Source organism: Vombatus ursinus, unplaced genomic scaffold, assembly GCF_900497805.2.
Source record: "Vombatus ursinus unplaced genomic scaffold, bare-nosed wombat genome assembly UNPS02004241.1, whole genome shotgun sequence".
In the NCBI taxonomy this organism is placed as follows: Eukaryota; Metazoa; Chordata; class Mammalia; order Diprotodontia; family Vombatidae; genus Vombatus; species Vombatus ursinus.
The window spans coordinates 4293-20730 of NW_020944019.1; the positions used below are offsets into that span (position 1 = coordinate 4293).

A 16438-nucleotide genomic window follows, 5' to 3' on the forward strand; every position below is an offset into this window, starting at 1 on the left:
AAGGGGTTCCCTCACCTGGGAGCTGCCAGGTCTCCTCATGTCCCCATCTCTCTACCTAAGCTTGACATCACTCCTCAGGAAGCTCATCCCACCGCCACTTGATTCACAGCCGTCTTTGAACTTAAAATGCTGAGGATTTCTCAAAGTCGACAAGTCTTTCCTCTGTCCTTGGTACAGACCCAGGCAAGCTCTGAGTCTGCCCCACTCAGAAGGGACACACACATCCTACCACCTTCCCTCTGCCAGGGAAACTCCCCGTGTCATTTTCCATCCAGACACCAGCTCCACAAAACTCCGTGGTTGCACAGGAGACATCGTACTCTCAAACTTCTTAAAACAATACCAGAGAAATCATCTCACTTACAATAGCATGATTTTGCCCAGAAATAAGTAAAAGGAAATAAACACCTTTGAGAAACAAAGAGGAGGGGACTTCACACTGGGGTCAATGATTTGATGAACGAATTCGGGACTAGGAGAGACTTCTCTTCTAAGACAAAACTAGGGTAGGGGTCCCAGGGCTTTGCCCCTAGTGGACTGAATTTAGAGGGTGCTGAGAGCACTTGACATGACAAGATCATAGATTTGAGCCAGAAGGGACCTAAGAGGACATCTAGTTCTACTCCCTCATTTTACAGGTGAGGAAACTGAGGCCCAGAAGTTAAGTGACTTGCCCAAGGTAAGAAATGACAGGCAGAACTTGGGTTGTCTGACCCCAAACTAGTTTTCTTTGAACCACAAGATGTTACTCCTTCTGCAGATAGATGCAGTGGAAAGTAAGCCCTAGGTAGCAGGAATAATTCATTAGAACAGGGAGCTAGTGATGGGGGCATCTCTTCCTTGGCCCAGCCCTGCCCTGCCCTGGTCTGATCCCTGATTCACTTCTCAGCTCTTACCCCTCTTGACCTCTCTGGAGCATCTGACACTGGCAATCCCTTTCTCCTCCTACATCGTCCCCTGTAGATTTTGAGGCCACAGTTCTCTCTGGTTTCTCCTACCTGTCTGACCCTTCTCCTCAGTCTCCCCTGCTGTACCATCATCCACAGCATGCCCTTTAACTGCATGCTATCCCCAAGGTAGCGTCCTCGACCCTCTGCTGTCTCTATGCCCTCAGCTGATGATATCAGTTCTCGTGATTTAATTTTATATGCTAGGCAGCAGATTCACATATCAAGACACCTGACTCTAGTCCCTTGACCTCTAGTTCTTCTGGACCTCCAGCTTTCTATTGGGCATCCCAGAATCACTGGAAGTGCATCAGTATATCCCAGACAGAGCTCATCATCCTTCCCCCCAAACCAGCCCTTTTCCAAGCTTCCCAATTTCCACCAAGAGTACCTCCGTGCTTCCAGTCACCTGCCTCACAGACTCAGCATCATCCTCAGCTCCTCACTCTCACTCACCTCAAATGTTGCTGCTTTTACCTGACAACATCACCCAGGTGTGCTCCCTTCTCTCCACCCACACAGCCTCACCTCGGTTCAGGTCCCCAGGCTATCACAATACACAGCTAATTGCTGTCCCTGGGCCCATTCTTATCTGTACTTCAGACATTTGCCAAAGTGACTTTCCTGAAGCACAGGTCTGACCATGTCACTCAGCAGTCCAGAGGCCCTCTCTGAAATCTCCAGATTCAAATCTGAAATCCTTTCCCTGACATTTAAAGCCCCAACCTCTCTTTCCAACCTTATTACTCACCTTTATGCACTCTCCAGGACAGTCCAACTGGGCCTTTTAAACCTAAATCCCAGAGATGGAGTCATGATGAAACATCTAAGTATCCAAAGAACCTAAGAATCTCAGAGTGGAGAGAGAGGAAGCTCAGAAGCTGTCTGGTTTGACCAAAACAGGTATCTCCTTCCAATGACCTTGGCAAGTGGCCATCCAATTTTCCCTGGAAGACCTCCAAGGAGTTGGGAGATGTCCCATTACACTTGGGGCCAGCTCTGATTGTTGCGAAGTTTTCTTTGACGTTAAGATGAATTCTGCCTTTCCCAATTAGGCAGGAATAAAAACTGAAGATGATGTTTCCTCCCCTTAAGAAAAGCTAGGGTGTTCACCACTGCAGACATTATACTCCAGGAGGCCACTGAAATAGGAAGTGTATGGGCCTCCTTGCTGTTCTTCACATACAACATTCCACCGCTGGATTTCACTGGCTGTCTTTCCACTGACTATCCCCTATGCCTGGCATTCTCTCCCTCCTCATTTCCTCTAAATTTCCTCCTTCTGCAGGCCTTTCCCAATATCTTATCCCAATATCTTCTTCCCTGACCCCCAGGAAGTGCCTTCCACCTGAGACTACTCCCCTTATACATTGTTAATATCTTACTTAGACTTAGTTTTTTGAATGTTCTTTCCCCCATTAGACTGAGGTCACCTTGATGGCAGGGGTTGGTTTTGCCTACTGTATCCCCAGTATTTAGCTCATAGTAAGTGTTTAAGAAAATATTTGACTTACTAGCTGTGTGACCCTGGGCAAGTCACTTAACCCCAATTGCCTCACTAAAAAAAATATATATATTGGTCTTCCTTTCTTAGCAAAGGCATTTAAATGGCACAGCAAAAATGCTAGTTACAAAGCATTTACCCCAAACCCTTGGATATGCACTTGAGGAACTGACATCTCATACACTTTCTAAGAGTGGAATGTATTTTTCTAGATCTGAAAGGCCTCCTCTTTTGCATTTCAGTATTTCTGGTTTTGCCCCTTTGCACCCTTTGGTGTAGACTGATTGAAGTCTAAACTGGGCACACTATTACAATAAAAGGAAGTGTAATCTTCCAGACTTGAAACTCTATTCATCCATCAACCTTTATTAAGCACCTACTATACCAGGCACTGTGTGTGCCTCTTTTACAAATATTATCTCACTTGATCCTCACAACAACCCTATGAGATCGATGATATTCTTCTCCCCATTTCACAACTAGGATACACAAGTGAAGTCACTTCTTCAGCATGATACACCTAGTAAATCCCTGAGGCCGTATTTGAACAGAGGTCTTCCTGACTCCAGGCCCAGTGCTCCAGAGGGATATTGACATCTGCTGTCACTGCTCTGTTCCTGTCTATGTCTTCTGGTAGATCAGTTCATGTTTCCTTTATGAATTTGGATGCTAAGGCATTGGGAGTATAAAAGTTTGTTGTTCCTGATATCGATTTACTATTTATGCTTTCATTTAATCAAGTGTAGTTTCCTTGTTTATTTTTTGAATATTTGCTTTTGCTTTGTCAGATACCATAACTGCAATTTCTACTTTTTTTTGGAATCACTTGATGCATGGTATGTTTTTTTTCCCATCTCCTCAGTTTTATTTTCTGTATGTCTTTGTATTTTAAACATGTTTCTTGTAATCAGCAGATTGTAGAATTTTGTTTTCTTCTCCAATCTGTCACTCTTACCATTTTCTTCTATTTGTCTCTAATATTAAACTGAACAGAAAAAAAAATACTTGTTGACTGATTAACCAACTATCATGAAGTTTTTTTGTGGGGGAAAAGCTTTTGTACCTCCTCCCCAGAAGGTGAGAGATCATTAGCTACCCCTTACTCTCTATGAAGAGGGTTGGGATCCAAGATGAGAGAGACCCTAACAACAGGAGCACTGAGGAGCCCTTAGAGAGGCCTGATTTCTAGACCCAGAGGAGCATCACCATAAGGAATCCAAAAAGCCTTGGAGAGGGTATGATCAGGTAGCTTCTAAGGTCCCTGAAGGGGCTGGCCTTTGAAAGGTTGTGGAGAAAAGGAGAGGAGATGATGCAGGGCAAGAAATGGACCTATATGGAAGTCCTAAGTTTGGAAAGAGGTAAGAAGATGGATTCTGAACAGCTAACATGGAATTGGGTAAGGGTCAGGAAGTGATTATTAGTGGAATTATGTATGAGTCCTTAGAAAGGGAAGCAGCGGTTACTAAGAGGCAGCATGGACTCATCAGGGACAAGTTCTATGTCCTGATGACTTTAACTTTCTTTTTTGGTTGAATTATTAGGGGAATGTTATAGATGATTATCCTTGCATTTCAACCAGGCTTTCACTAAAGTCTTTTTTGTTATTAATTTATTTTTAGTTTTCAACAATCACTTCCATAACCTTTTGAGTTTTACATTTTTCCTCCCCCTTCCTCCCCACCTCCCTCCCCAAGACAGCATGCAATCTGATATAGGCTCTACATATACATTCCTATTAAACATATTTTCATATTAGTCATGTTGTAAGGAAGAATTAAAACCAATAGGAGGAACCATAAGAAAGAGGAAACACAACAAAACAGAAGAAAAAAAAGAGCAAATAGTATGCTTCGATCTGCATTCAAATTCCATAGTTCTTTCTTTGGATGTGGACAGCATTTTCCATCATGAGACTTTTGGAGATGTCTTAGATCTTTGCATTGCTGAGAAGAGCTAAGTCTATCAAAGTCATCTCACAACGTGGCTGTTACCATGTACAACGTTCTCCTGGTTTTGCTCACTTCACTCAGCATCAGTCCATACAAGTCTTTCCAGGTTTTTCTGAAGTCTGCTTGCTCATCATTTCTTATAGTGCAATAGTATTCCATTACATTCATACATCACAACTTGTTCAGCCACTTCCCAATGGATGGGCATCCTCTCAATTTCCAATTCTTGACCACCACAGAAAGAGCTGCTATAAATATTTTTGTACATGTGAGTCCTTTTCCCATTTTTATGATCTCTTTGAGATACAGCCCTAGAAGTGCTATTGCTGGGTCAAAGGGTATGCACATTTTCACAGCCCTTTGGACATAGTTCCAAACTGCTCTCCAAAATGGTTGGATCAGTTCACAACTCCACCAACAATGCATTAGTGTTCCAATTTTCGCCCATCTTCTCCAATATTTATCATTTTCCTGTTTTGTCATGTTAGCCAATCTGATAGGTATGAAGTGGTAACTCAGAGTCATTTTGATTTGCATTTCTCTAATCAATAGTGATTTAGAGCATTTTTTCATATGACTATAGATAGCTTTAATTTCTTCATCTGAAAACTGCCTGTTCATATCCTTTAACCATTTATCAATTGGGGAATGATTTGTGTTCTTATAAATTTGACTTGGTTCTCTATATATTTTAGAAATGAGGCCCTTATCAGAGACACTGGTTGTAAAAATTCTTTCCCAGTTTTCTGCTTCCCTCCTAATCTTGGTCGCATTGACTTTGTGCAAAAACTTTTCAATTTAATGTAATCAAAATTATCCATTTTGCATTTCACAATGTTCTCTATCTCCTGTTTGGTCATGAATTCTTCTGTTCTCCATAAATCTGATAGGTAAACAATTCCTTGTTCTCCCAGTTTGCTTACAGTATCAGCCTTTATATCTAAATGGTGTACCCATTTTGACTTTATTTTGGTATTTGGTGTGAGATTTTGACCTATGCCTAATTTCTGCCATACTCTTTTCCAGTATCACAGCAGTTTTTGTCAAATAGTGAGTTCTTATCCCAGAAGCTGGGGCCTTTGGGTTTATCAAACAGTGGGTTACTATAGTCATTGATTACTGTGTCTTGCATACCTAACCTATTCCACTGATCCACCACTCTCTTTCTTAGCCAGTACCAAATAGTTTTGCTGATTGTTGCTTTATAGTACAATTTAAGATCTGGTATGGCTAGGTCACCTTCCCTAGCATTTCTTTTCATTAGTTCCCTTGATATTCTGGACCTTTAGTTCTTCCAGATGAACTTTGTTATTATTTTTCTAGCTCTATAAAATAATATTTTGGTAGTTTGATTGGTATGTCACTGAATAAATAGATTAGCTTAGGTAGAATTGTCATTTTTATTATATTAGCTCAGCCTACCCATGAGCAACTGATGTTTTTACAACTATTTAGAACTGACTTTATTTGTGTGAAAAGTGTTTTTTAATTGTGTTCATATAATTCCTGGGTTTGTTTTGGTAGGTAAATTCCCAAATATTTTATAATGTCTATGGTAACTTTAAATGGAATTTCTTTTTCTATCTTTTGCTGTTATGCTTTGTTGGTAATATATAGAGAAGCCGATGATTTACGTGGGTTTATTTTATAACTTGCAACTTTGCTAAAGTTGTTCATTATTTCAAGTAGTTTTTTACTTGATTCTTTAGGATTCTCTGGATGTACCATCATATCATCTGCAAACAGTGATAACTTTGTTTCTTCTTTGCCTATTCTAATACCTTCAATTTCTTTTTCTTCTCTTATTGCTAAAGCTAACATTTCTAGTACCATGTTGAACAACAGTGGTGATAATGGACATCCTTGTTTCACCACTGATCTTATTGGAAATGCTTTTAGCTTGTCCCCATTACATATAATGCTTGCTGAGGGTTTTAGGTAGATGCTACTTATCATTTTAAGGAAGACTGCATTTATTCCCATGCTCTCTAGTGTTTTTAATAGAAATGGGTGTTGTATTTTGTCAAAAGCTTTTTCTGAATCTATTGAGATGATCATGTGGTTTCTGTTAGTTTTGTTGTTGATATGATCAATTATGCTGTTAATTTTCCTAATACTGAACCAGCCCTGCCTTCCTGGTATAAATCCTACCTGGCCATAGTGTATTATTCTCATAATAAGTTGCTGTAATCTTTCTGCTAATATTTTATTTAAAATTTTTGCATCTACATTCATTAGGGAAATTGGTCTATAATTTTCTTTCTCTGTTTTGACTCTTCCTGGTTTGGGTATCAGCACCGTATTTGTATCATAAAAAGAATTTGGTAAGACTCCTTCTTTGCCTATTTTCCTAAATAGTCTATATAGTATTGGAGTTAATTGTTCTTTAAATGTTTGATAGAATTCTCTTGTAAATCCATCCGTCCCTGGAGATTTTTTTCCCTGGGGAGTTCATTGATGGCTTGGTCAATTTCTTTTTCTGAAATGGGGTTATTAAGGTATATTACTTCCTCTTCTGTTAATCTGGGTAATTTATAGTTTTGTAAATATTCATCCATTTCGGTAAGATTGTCAAATTTATTGGCCTATAGTTGGACAAAATAGTTCCTAATTATTGTTTTAATTTCCTCTTCATTGGTGGTGAATTCACCCTTTTCATTTTTGAGACTGGTAATTTGGGGGCAGCTAGGTGGCACAGTGGATGGAGCACCAGCCCTGGATTCAGGAGGACCTGAGTTCAAATCTGGCCTCAGACACATAATAACACTTACTAGCTGTGTGACCCTGGGCAAGTCACTTAACCCCATTGCCTAGCCCTTCCCCCCCCAAAAAAAAAGAAAAAAGAAGAAGAGATTGGTAATTTGGTTTTCTTCTTTCTTTTTTAAATTAAATGAACCAAAGGTTTATCTATTTTATTGTTTTTTGCCTTAAAACCAGCTCTTAGTTTTATTTATTAGTTCAATAGTTTTCTTAATTTCAATTTTATTAATCTCTCCTTTGGTTTTCAGTATTTCTAATTTGGTAATTACTTGAGGATTTTTAATTTGTTCTTTTTCTAGTTTTTTTAGTTGCATGCCCAGTTCATTAATCTCCTCTATTTTATTCACGTAAGCATTTAGAGATATAAAACTTCTAAGAACTGCTTTTGCGCATCCCATAAGTTTTGGTATGTTGTCTCATTATTGTCGTTCTATTTATTGAATGAAGTTATTGATTGTTTCCTTGATTTGTTGTTTGAGCCATTCATTCTTTAGGATTAGTAATCTAACTTCCCACTCTGTCGGTCCAAGGGAAAATTCCCTACCTTCTGGTTTTTATTTTTAAATAAAATGTTCTCTGTTCCACATCGTTTTGGAAATGTTTCCACTAAAATCCCCTTCTTATGATAAGTCTGAATAAATTTAGGAACTAGACTGGGGACAATCCAACCCCTTTCAGACTGCATTTCCAGTCAGAAAGTCTGGTTTCCCTAGAAACCAAGCTTTGAACTACAACTACCTCCTGATCCTCAGCCCCACCCCTTCTTTAGAAAAGCCTAACTTCCCTAGACTGGGGTCTTCTCGTATAGCCAGGGCTCCTACCACAGTGAGAAATACTCTGGTAGAAACTTCCTCCCCTAGAGGGGGCAAAGCCCTTTCTGTATTGAATGCTTGAAATGCATTTGAACTATACTGAAAAGTTCTTGAATAGAATTATACCACACCCTGATTTCTGAATCTCCCTTTAAATCACACCATCCTTCCCTTTTTTATCTGTTCTGTCACCTCTGTCTTTTCCTTCTTACTCATCCCCTCTCACCTAGGTGTGAGTACAAGATCTGCCACAACTTAGTATGTGACCTTTGGACAATCCACCCACTCTGTTTTTTTTGGGGGGGGGAGAGAAATGGAAGAGAGAAGAGTTGGAAAGGCAGAAGAGAAGAGGGAAATGAGAAAAAGGATTGAGTAAAGGAGAAAGGGAAGGAGGAAAAGGGTAAGGCAATGAGAGCATGAAGGAGTGAAGTAGAGGAGGGAGAGAAGAAAGGAAGAGAAGTGTCAAGGGTGAAAGAGGAAGAAGAAAGGAAAGAAATAAAGGAAAATGTCAACGGAGAAAGATGAAGGAAGCAAGCGATGAAAGACAGGAAGGAAGAAAGTAAAGAAGCAAAGAAACGAAGAGGCTCTGGGGGCTGTAGCCCCCTTATTCCATCGGCCTTTGGCCCATGAACACCCTCCGCAGGGCACCCTGAACATCAGGGTTCCGGAGGCTGTAGATGAGTGGGTTTAGCATAGGACTGAGGACGGTGTTGAGGATCCCAATGCCTTTGTCCTTGTCCGATGTCTCAACAGAGTCGAGACACATGTAGCTAAAGAGGCCTGTGCCATAGAAGATGCCCACAATGGCCAGGTGTGAGCTGCAGGTGGAGAAGGCCTTCTTCCGGCCCTCAGCTGAATGGATCCGCAGCACAGCAGCAGCCACGTGGGCATAGGAGATAGAGATGAGCACCAGGGGCACCACACCCATGAAGGCTGCACCTACAAAGAGCAACCTCTCATTGAGACTAGTGCTGGAGCAGGAGAGGCCAAAAAGCTGTGGCACATCACAGAAGAAGTGGTTTATCAAATTGGGGCCACAGAAGTTGATCACAGACAGAGCCACTGTGTGGGTCAGTGCATTGCAGAAAGAGATGGTCCAGCATATGCCTATCAGACTCCCCTGGATGCCTCTGCTCATTTGAGTGGGATAGGTCAGTGGGCGGCAAATAGCCAAGAAGCGATCATAGGCCATGGCAGTCAGTAGGTGGCAATCCACACAAGCCAGCAGGTGGAAGAAGAAGAGCTGGGAGAAGCAGGAAGCAAAGGAAACTGAATGGTCTTGGGACAGAAGCTGTTCCAGCATTGGGGGCACTGTGACAGTGATGCACCCAATGTCGAGGAAAGACAAATTCCCCAGGAAGAAGTACATGGGTGTGTGCAGCTTGGGCTCCACCAAGATGGCAGCCAAGAGGCTCAGGTTACCACCCACAGTGGCTACATAGGCCAGGAGAAAGATAGTGAAGAGGATGGGTTTCAGTTCCTGATGCTCTGTTAGCCCCAGCAGGATGAATTCAGTCACAGATGTACTGTTCTGACCAGGTCCCAGATCCGTGGGCCCCTGCCCTGGCCAGGCATTGGATTTGGGGGTAGCTGGAACCTGCTAAAATGGGGCAAGAATGAGACTGATGGGGGAAGCTACTGAATCTGAAAAGAGCAATGGTCCATATACTAATGAACCAGGACTCTGGAAATTGGAGAAAGTTGAGGAAGAGAGACTCAAACCCATGTGGTGGTAATAGTGGTGTAGCACTTGCAACTGCTGGTCTAACTGAGACAGAGGTGCTCTTCACCTTCAGGTTTTGCTAGCCTTGACTTTCTGCTGTCTTTCCTGGAGGAATTTGAGCTGGGCTTTGAAAATTAACCACAACCCTCCCCAGAATGAGAACTAATTGAACCCAGGTCAGCCTTGATATGTGTAACAATGCTTCATTGATTCATAGATTATGAGAGCTGGAAAGGTCACCTTGTCCAACCCCTGAATTTTAAGCATGGATAAATGACACCCAGAGAGAAGTGGGGAGTCTGGGGTGATTGAGCAGGGAATCTATTTAGCAGAGTTACAGAGATCAGCCTAGTTCAGGGTTTTTTTGTTTTTGTTTTTTTTCTTTTGGCATTTGGGGTTAAGTGACTTGCCTAGGGTCACACAGCCAGTAAGTGTCAAGTGTTTGGTCTGAGGTCAGATTTAAACTCAGGTCTTCCTGACTTCAGGGCCGGTGCTCTCTCCACTGTGCCACCTAGTTGCCCCCTAGTAGTTCAAGTTTGGGGTGTGTGTGTGTGTATGTGTGTGTGTGATGGTGGTTGTTCATGGATCCTTAGGTTGGTCAAGCTGAAAAGGACCTCAGACATCACCTTGTCCAATACCCTAACCCTCTACTCTCACTTTTTTCTGTGGGGAAACTAAAACCCTGAGGTGTTAAGTGATGGAGGTAGGAAGAGAGTGGGCCCAACCTTATGGCAGGCTGCAGACTGCAGTTCCTCAGCAGTCAAAGTGTACAACTAAGGCTGTCTTTCATGAAGGGGACTTGCTGACCTCCATACTATAGGATGGAAAGCTGGAAAGGTCCTTTGAGATAATGTAGTCTCAATCCCTCATTTTATAGCTGAGAAAACAGGCTCAGAGTTAGAAAGAAAGGGGCTGGGGAGTGATAAGGACACAGAAATTGGAGCTAGGCAAGAAATAATGGCAGAATCACGAAACCTAGACCAATCCAGTGTGCACTGAGTGACGAGGCTTGAGCAGAAAAGGCCTGGTTCCTAATGGAGACAGAATGAAGGAGATAGGGGAAGAGAGGCCACCAAGCACCTAGGTTAGTCGGTCACTCTAGTTGGCATGAGATTTACCTCTAAGTTCCCTGTAAGAGGAGATGGAAGGAGAAATGCACTGGGGACTTTTATGTACTCCTTGTCTGATGAAAGAAAGCAGACAAGTTTGCCTGGAGACACAGATCTTTCCCTGGGATTGAATGCCTGGAGAAATCGATTACATGGGTTTTTAGAATTTCAATTCTGTGGAACAAGCATGTACCCCTAACTCTGTGCAGGATGCTCAGACCATGGGTGCTTAGGAACAAGGCCTTTGATCTATCAGTACCACCATTGGGCACATACCTTAAGGAGGCCAGTGACAAAAAGAAAGGAACCATAGGTAACCAAATAATCATAGGAGAACTTTGTCATAGCAGAAAACTGGCCACAATGTGGGTGCCAATGAAGTGGAGCATAACTGAGAAAATTGTGGTCTGTGAATATGATGGGTTATTATGGTACCATGAGGAACAATTCAGAGAAACACAGAGACTTGAATGAAGTGATGCACGATGAGGAAAGTAAAGCCAAAAGAGTAATGTCTCCATGAATGTCAGCCCGTAAAGACCATGGAAACTCAATGAATGTCCATGCCAGATCCTTGGCCCAGAGAAGAGAAGGTAATAAACATATCCCTCCTCTTGGTAGAGGAGTGTGTGTGTGTGCGTGTGTGTGCATGCGTGTATGTGTGTGCATGCGTGTATGTGTGTGCATGTGCATGTATGTGTGTGCATGCGTGTATGTGTGTGAATGACTAGGTGTGCAGAATGTTGCATATTTTGTCAGATATGGTTGCCCTCATTGTCAGTTTTGCTTATCTATGTTTCTTTCAAGGGATGTAATGGTGGTGTGTTTTTAAAAAAATACATGCATTGCTTAAAAAAAAATTAAAATGAGGGGCTTAGACTAGATGGTTTCTTAACCCTGTTCAAACTAGGTGGTCCGTGACTCAGTGATTTTGAACCTCAGTTTTTCCTTTCTTCTCAAAAGAAACTGCCATGGAGATCTCTGATACACTATGGTTTGGAGGAAGTTGGAACAAGAGTGCCTATGGGGACCCCATCCTACTCTGAGAATTGGGTGAGAAGTGTTTAGGGTTAGGGTTAGAGACAGTCACACTCAGGTCATCTGAGGGAGAGAGACAGATTGTCCCCATTGGATGCTGAAGTGCCGGGAGCCTCAGAAATCGTCTTCCCCAAGGGACTGTGGACTGGGGATTAGGGACTGGGGACTGGGGAAGGAAGCCCAACACAGGTAAGGAAGTCCCTAGAGCTGTGATTCTTCTGCTGCAAACCAAATAGACTTATGGATGTTGTGATGCTTGGTGAGATTGAAGAGGCAGGCCTAGGGGAAGGCAAAGAGATGGGGACAGCACAGGCATCCTTATGTCATCCTCACCTCCATCTAGCTCCCAGAAATTACTATTTTCCCTTCTATAATAAAGCTCAAATAGGCTGGACTTGTTGACTGCTGGGTACTAGTGATTTCCACCCCATCTTTTAAGTCTTCAGCTAACTCCTCTCTCTTCTGACTCCTGACTCACTCACTCTTTTTTGTGTGTGTGTGTGTGAGGCAATTGGGGTTAAGTGACTTGCCCAGGATCACACAGCTAGTAAGTGTCGAGTGTCTGGCCTGAGACCAAATTTGAACTCAGGTTCTCTTGACTCCAGGGCCAGTGCTCTATCCACTGCACCACCTAGTTGTTCCCGTCACTCACTTTCCTTTTCTTCCTTAACTATCGGTTGGCTCACACTGTGGCCTGATGGATAACAAACCAGGTGGGAGTTGGGTGGGCATGTACCATTTCTAGTTTCTTGAAGAAGTGGTATTTACTGCTGAAAGGAACTTTAGGGATCTCATCAAGTCCAATTCCTTCATTTGACAGATATGGAAACCAAGGAAACAGTGCAAAAGTGACCTGTCCAAGGCCATAGAGGTAGTAAGTACAGAGCTAGAATTCAAACCCAGGCACTCTGACATTAAACCCACCTGCTCTCTTCTAACCTTCTCACTTCTGTCCATCCTCTCCTAGATCCTGCCCCATATCCTACTTCTATTTCATTCTTAGTCTCCCTTTATTTCATGTCCTTCCTGACCACTCTCTGTCCCCTTGACACCAGGGTCCCAGGTCTTCTCCATCTCAGCCCATTCTGTCTCTTGACTGATCACTTCCCTCCTCAAACATTAGCATATCCAAGAAAACTCAGTCACCCTGAATCTGGGTTTGTCTGGAAATTGTGAGTCTACTAGAGACCTAGAATTACCTATCGCTTCCAGATCCAGCTCCTGAAATGCTTGAACTTATTTTCCATGGCCCCCCCACTACCTTTTCTGACTCCCCCTTTCCCCTCCTGAGTTCAAACACCCACATTTATCGAAGACGAAAGAAGAGGAAGACAGAATTATAGATATGCTAAATCGGAGAACTGTGGGGGACCTTGGAGGTCATCTCACCTAAGCCATATATCGCCAAGGGTCCCCTCTACAACAGACTGTATGAGTCATCCTCCAGTTTATGCTCAACCATTGTTACCTATTCTGGCCCCTGGGATAACATAGAAAAAGTCCATGCCCTGTTCCGCACGAAAAACATTCAGGCATATGTCGAAAGCTCTCATGTCCATTCTCCCCCTCTCTCCCACACAAGTCCGGTCCATTTACAAAGTAAACATGAGACCTGGGTTTTCTTTCTGCCTCTGACTCCTGTAGTGACCTTGAGTAGGTCCCTTCCCTCTCTTCAGGCCTCAATTTCTGCCTCTGCAAAATAAAGGGGTTGGAGTAGATTATTTCTAAGCACCTTAAAACAAGGTGATTTTAGTCTGATGTAGTTACCTTGAGCCTCAGTTTATTCTTCCTCAAAATGAGTGACCCTGGAGTGACCTCAAGTTCTGAGAGTCTACAGTTCAGGCAGGGCTACCACAAGGAGGGTTACAGTGGCAACTCACCCTGTTCTGGGAGCTGTGGGATTGGGCCATGGGAGCTACTTGTATATAGATGAGAAGTAGCCAGGTGGAGCCAGTTGATCTACCTAAAGGGTAAGAGGCTTATAAAGAGAGAGAGAGAGATTGAGATTGAGATTATTTTCATTTTAGATCAAATCCCTTGGCATGATAAATTGCATCTTCCAAGGGAATAAAGCTCAGGTGTAGAAGCCAGAGATGGGTAAACAAGTTGAATAATCCCTTGTGTTGCTTCTACCTTGGGGAAAACCAACTTGTTGATGGCCAGCCTTTCAGGCAGCTGGGGCCTGGAAGTGAAGAGAAGAGGGGAGGGCGCGAGATGGATGTCTTGGCCCAAACAGTGACCCATTCCTTTCTTTCTTTTTAAATTTTTTTTAAATTATTAATTTATTTTGATTTATCAGCAATCACTTCCATAAGCTTTTGAGTTTTAAATTTCTCCCCCTCCCTCCCCACCTCCCTCCCCAAGACGGCACACAATCTGACATAGACTATACATATACATTCCTATTAAACATATTTTCACATTAGTGATGTTGTAAGGATTAGAACCAATAGGAGGAACCACCAGAAAGAGGAAACAAAACACAACAGAAGAAAAAAATGGCAAATAGTCTGCTTTGATCTGCATTCAAACTCCATGGTTCTTTCTTTGGATGTGGACAGCATTTTCCATCACGAGACTAGAAAGGTAAAGGGATAGCACCATCTGCCATTAGGAGCTTCAGGCTATGTCTGTAGCCACTAGATGGTAGCAGAGCACCAGAAATGGAACCCAAGACTACATCCACATGGGGGAGGAGAAGCATACTGCTTCCTGCACTCCTGACTGTCCCTCTGCCAGAGCAGAGATGAAAACAAGAGAAAGGGCACAGGCAAGGGAGGGCCTGCAAGCCGAGACTGAGCACTGCCAGGCCAAGGGCAAAGGCCCTGAGCAATGAACTCGGACACACATACGGGCACGGACACAGACATGGGCCTGGACAAAGGTTTTCACCCAAGGACAGGCATGACGACAGGCACGTGTCCGGGAACGGCCATGGGCAGAGCATGTGGTGGGTGGGCAGAACCGAATTGGGACCCCACACCAGAGCAGGGAGCAAAGCAGAGCTGGCAGGCCTTTCGGGGCAGTCGGGCCTGCCTGAGGAGCCAGTGCCTCTGGCCTTCTTCAGCAGCCTTAGAACCCTCACTCTGTGTTCCTGCAATGTAAGAGCCAGGACTTAGGCTGAGGGCCAGAAACGACCTTGGACTCCTCCAGGATCACACAGCTAGTAAGTGTTTCAGTTCATATTTGACCTGATGTGCTGCTGACTCCAGGTCTTTATCCACTGCACCACCTAGCTGCCCCACCCATCATTTTCTAACACAATGTTTTCAAAGTATGGTCTGTGGACCATTGGGGGTTCCTGAGACATTTGTACTTGACTTCTTCCCCTTATTTTTCCCTAATTATGGTCATTTCTACTCACATGTTGACTCAATGCCTGTTCCCACAGAATTCCTATTCTACTTCCCCACCAACCTTCTTCTACTCATTCTCCTCGTATCTTTAAACTCTTACAGGAGTTTAACTCCAATAATCCCCATGGTCACTGAGTATCTCATCTGCTGTGTATAACCAAGCAGAAAAATACAATCTAGATAGGGAACCCGAATTCCAGAAGCTTAGCACAGTGCCTGGCACATGGTAGATGCTTAATAAATGTTTCTGACTGACTAAACATCTGCAAAAGAAAACAAGTCAAACGATGTAATCAGTTAAGGACCACTGGGCCCTTTCCCTGCCCAGGCCTCAGTTTGCTTCTCTGTCAGATACACACATTCTCCAAGGAGTCTTCCTGCTCTGACATTCTATAGTTGCAAGAGTGAGACATTGGGATTGCGTGGCACGTGTGGTTAATCGTCCAATAACGGCATTTTCAGTCCTAAGGAGAAGAACCAGAAGGGTCAGGAAACAGAGGAGGACTTTTGGCTGAGTTGGCAAGGGTGGGGACAACATGACGGGCCAGAACTCGCCCGAGGCAGACAGTGAGGGAATGGAGTGAGCAAAGGTGGGGACCTGATCAGAGGCTGGCACTGAGGCTTCTTTGGCCAGGGTGCAGAGTTCATGTAGGAGCTGAAAGCTGGAAAGGGATTTGGAGGACAGACTGGTATCAGGATCTGCTCTTTTCCCCAGACCCTTGAATTTGTCGTTCCCTTGCACCTGCCATGCTCAAGGCGGCTGCCCTTAGGACTGGACTCTTGTCCTAATTAGGAAACATATCCAAACTTGTTCAGCTGAAAGGCTAGCTCTGGGTCACGCTCCTTTAGGTTTTAATCCACAAGCATTTATTAAGCACATACTAGGTGTCCGGGCACTGTGCTAGGTACACGGAATCCAAGGACAAGGAATGAAATCATCCCCACTGGCCAGGAGCTCCCATTCTGTTCCTGACTGCTGACCAGTGCCCAGTCTCTTCTCGTTATTTAACTGAATCGGGTAGACTGAGATAATAGAAGGGGAGACAAAAGAGGGCTATAGACAAAGAGAAGAGGAAGACAAAGAGGAGTTTAACCAAGAGAAAGATAGAGTGAGGAGCCAGCTATAAACAGATAAAGACAGAAGATGGTGGACTGAGAAGGAAGGAGAGCAAGAAAGAGAGGGAAGAATCCAAAGAGACAGAGACAAAGAGAAAGACAAAAACAGGAAAACTGGGAAACA

General features: G+C 43.4%; 1 protein-coding gene across 1 annotated transcript; it reads right to left on the minus strand.

Moving 5' to 3' along the window:
- Positions 1-8576: 8576 nt before the first annotated feature.
- LOC114054067 (olfactory receptor 139-like) lies at positions 8577-14712 on the minus strand. The gene is made up of 2 exons (XM_027877151.1): positions 14695-14712; positions 8577-9569 (listed from the first exon to the last, which is right to left on the minus strand). The coding sequence occupies exons 1-2, from the start codon at positions 14710-14712 to the stop codon at positions 8577-8579; spliced, it is 1011 nt and encodes a 336-aa protein (XP_027732952.1).
- Between the last annotated feature and the right edge of the window lie 1726 nt (positions 14713-16438).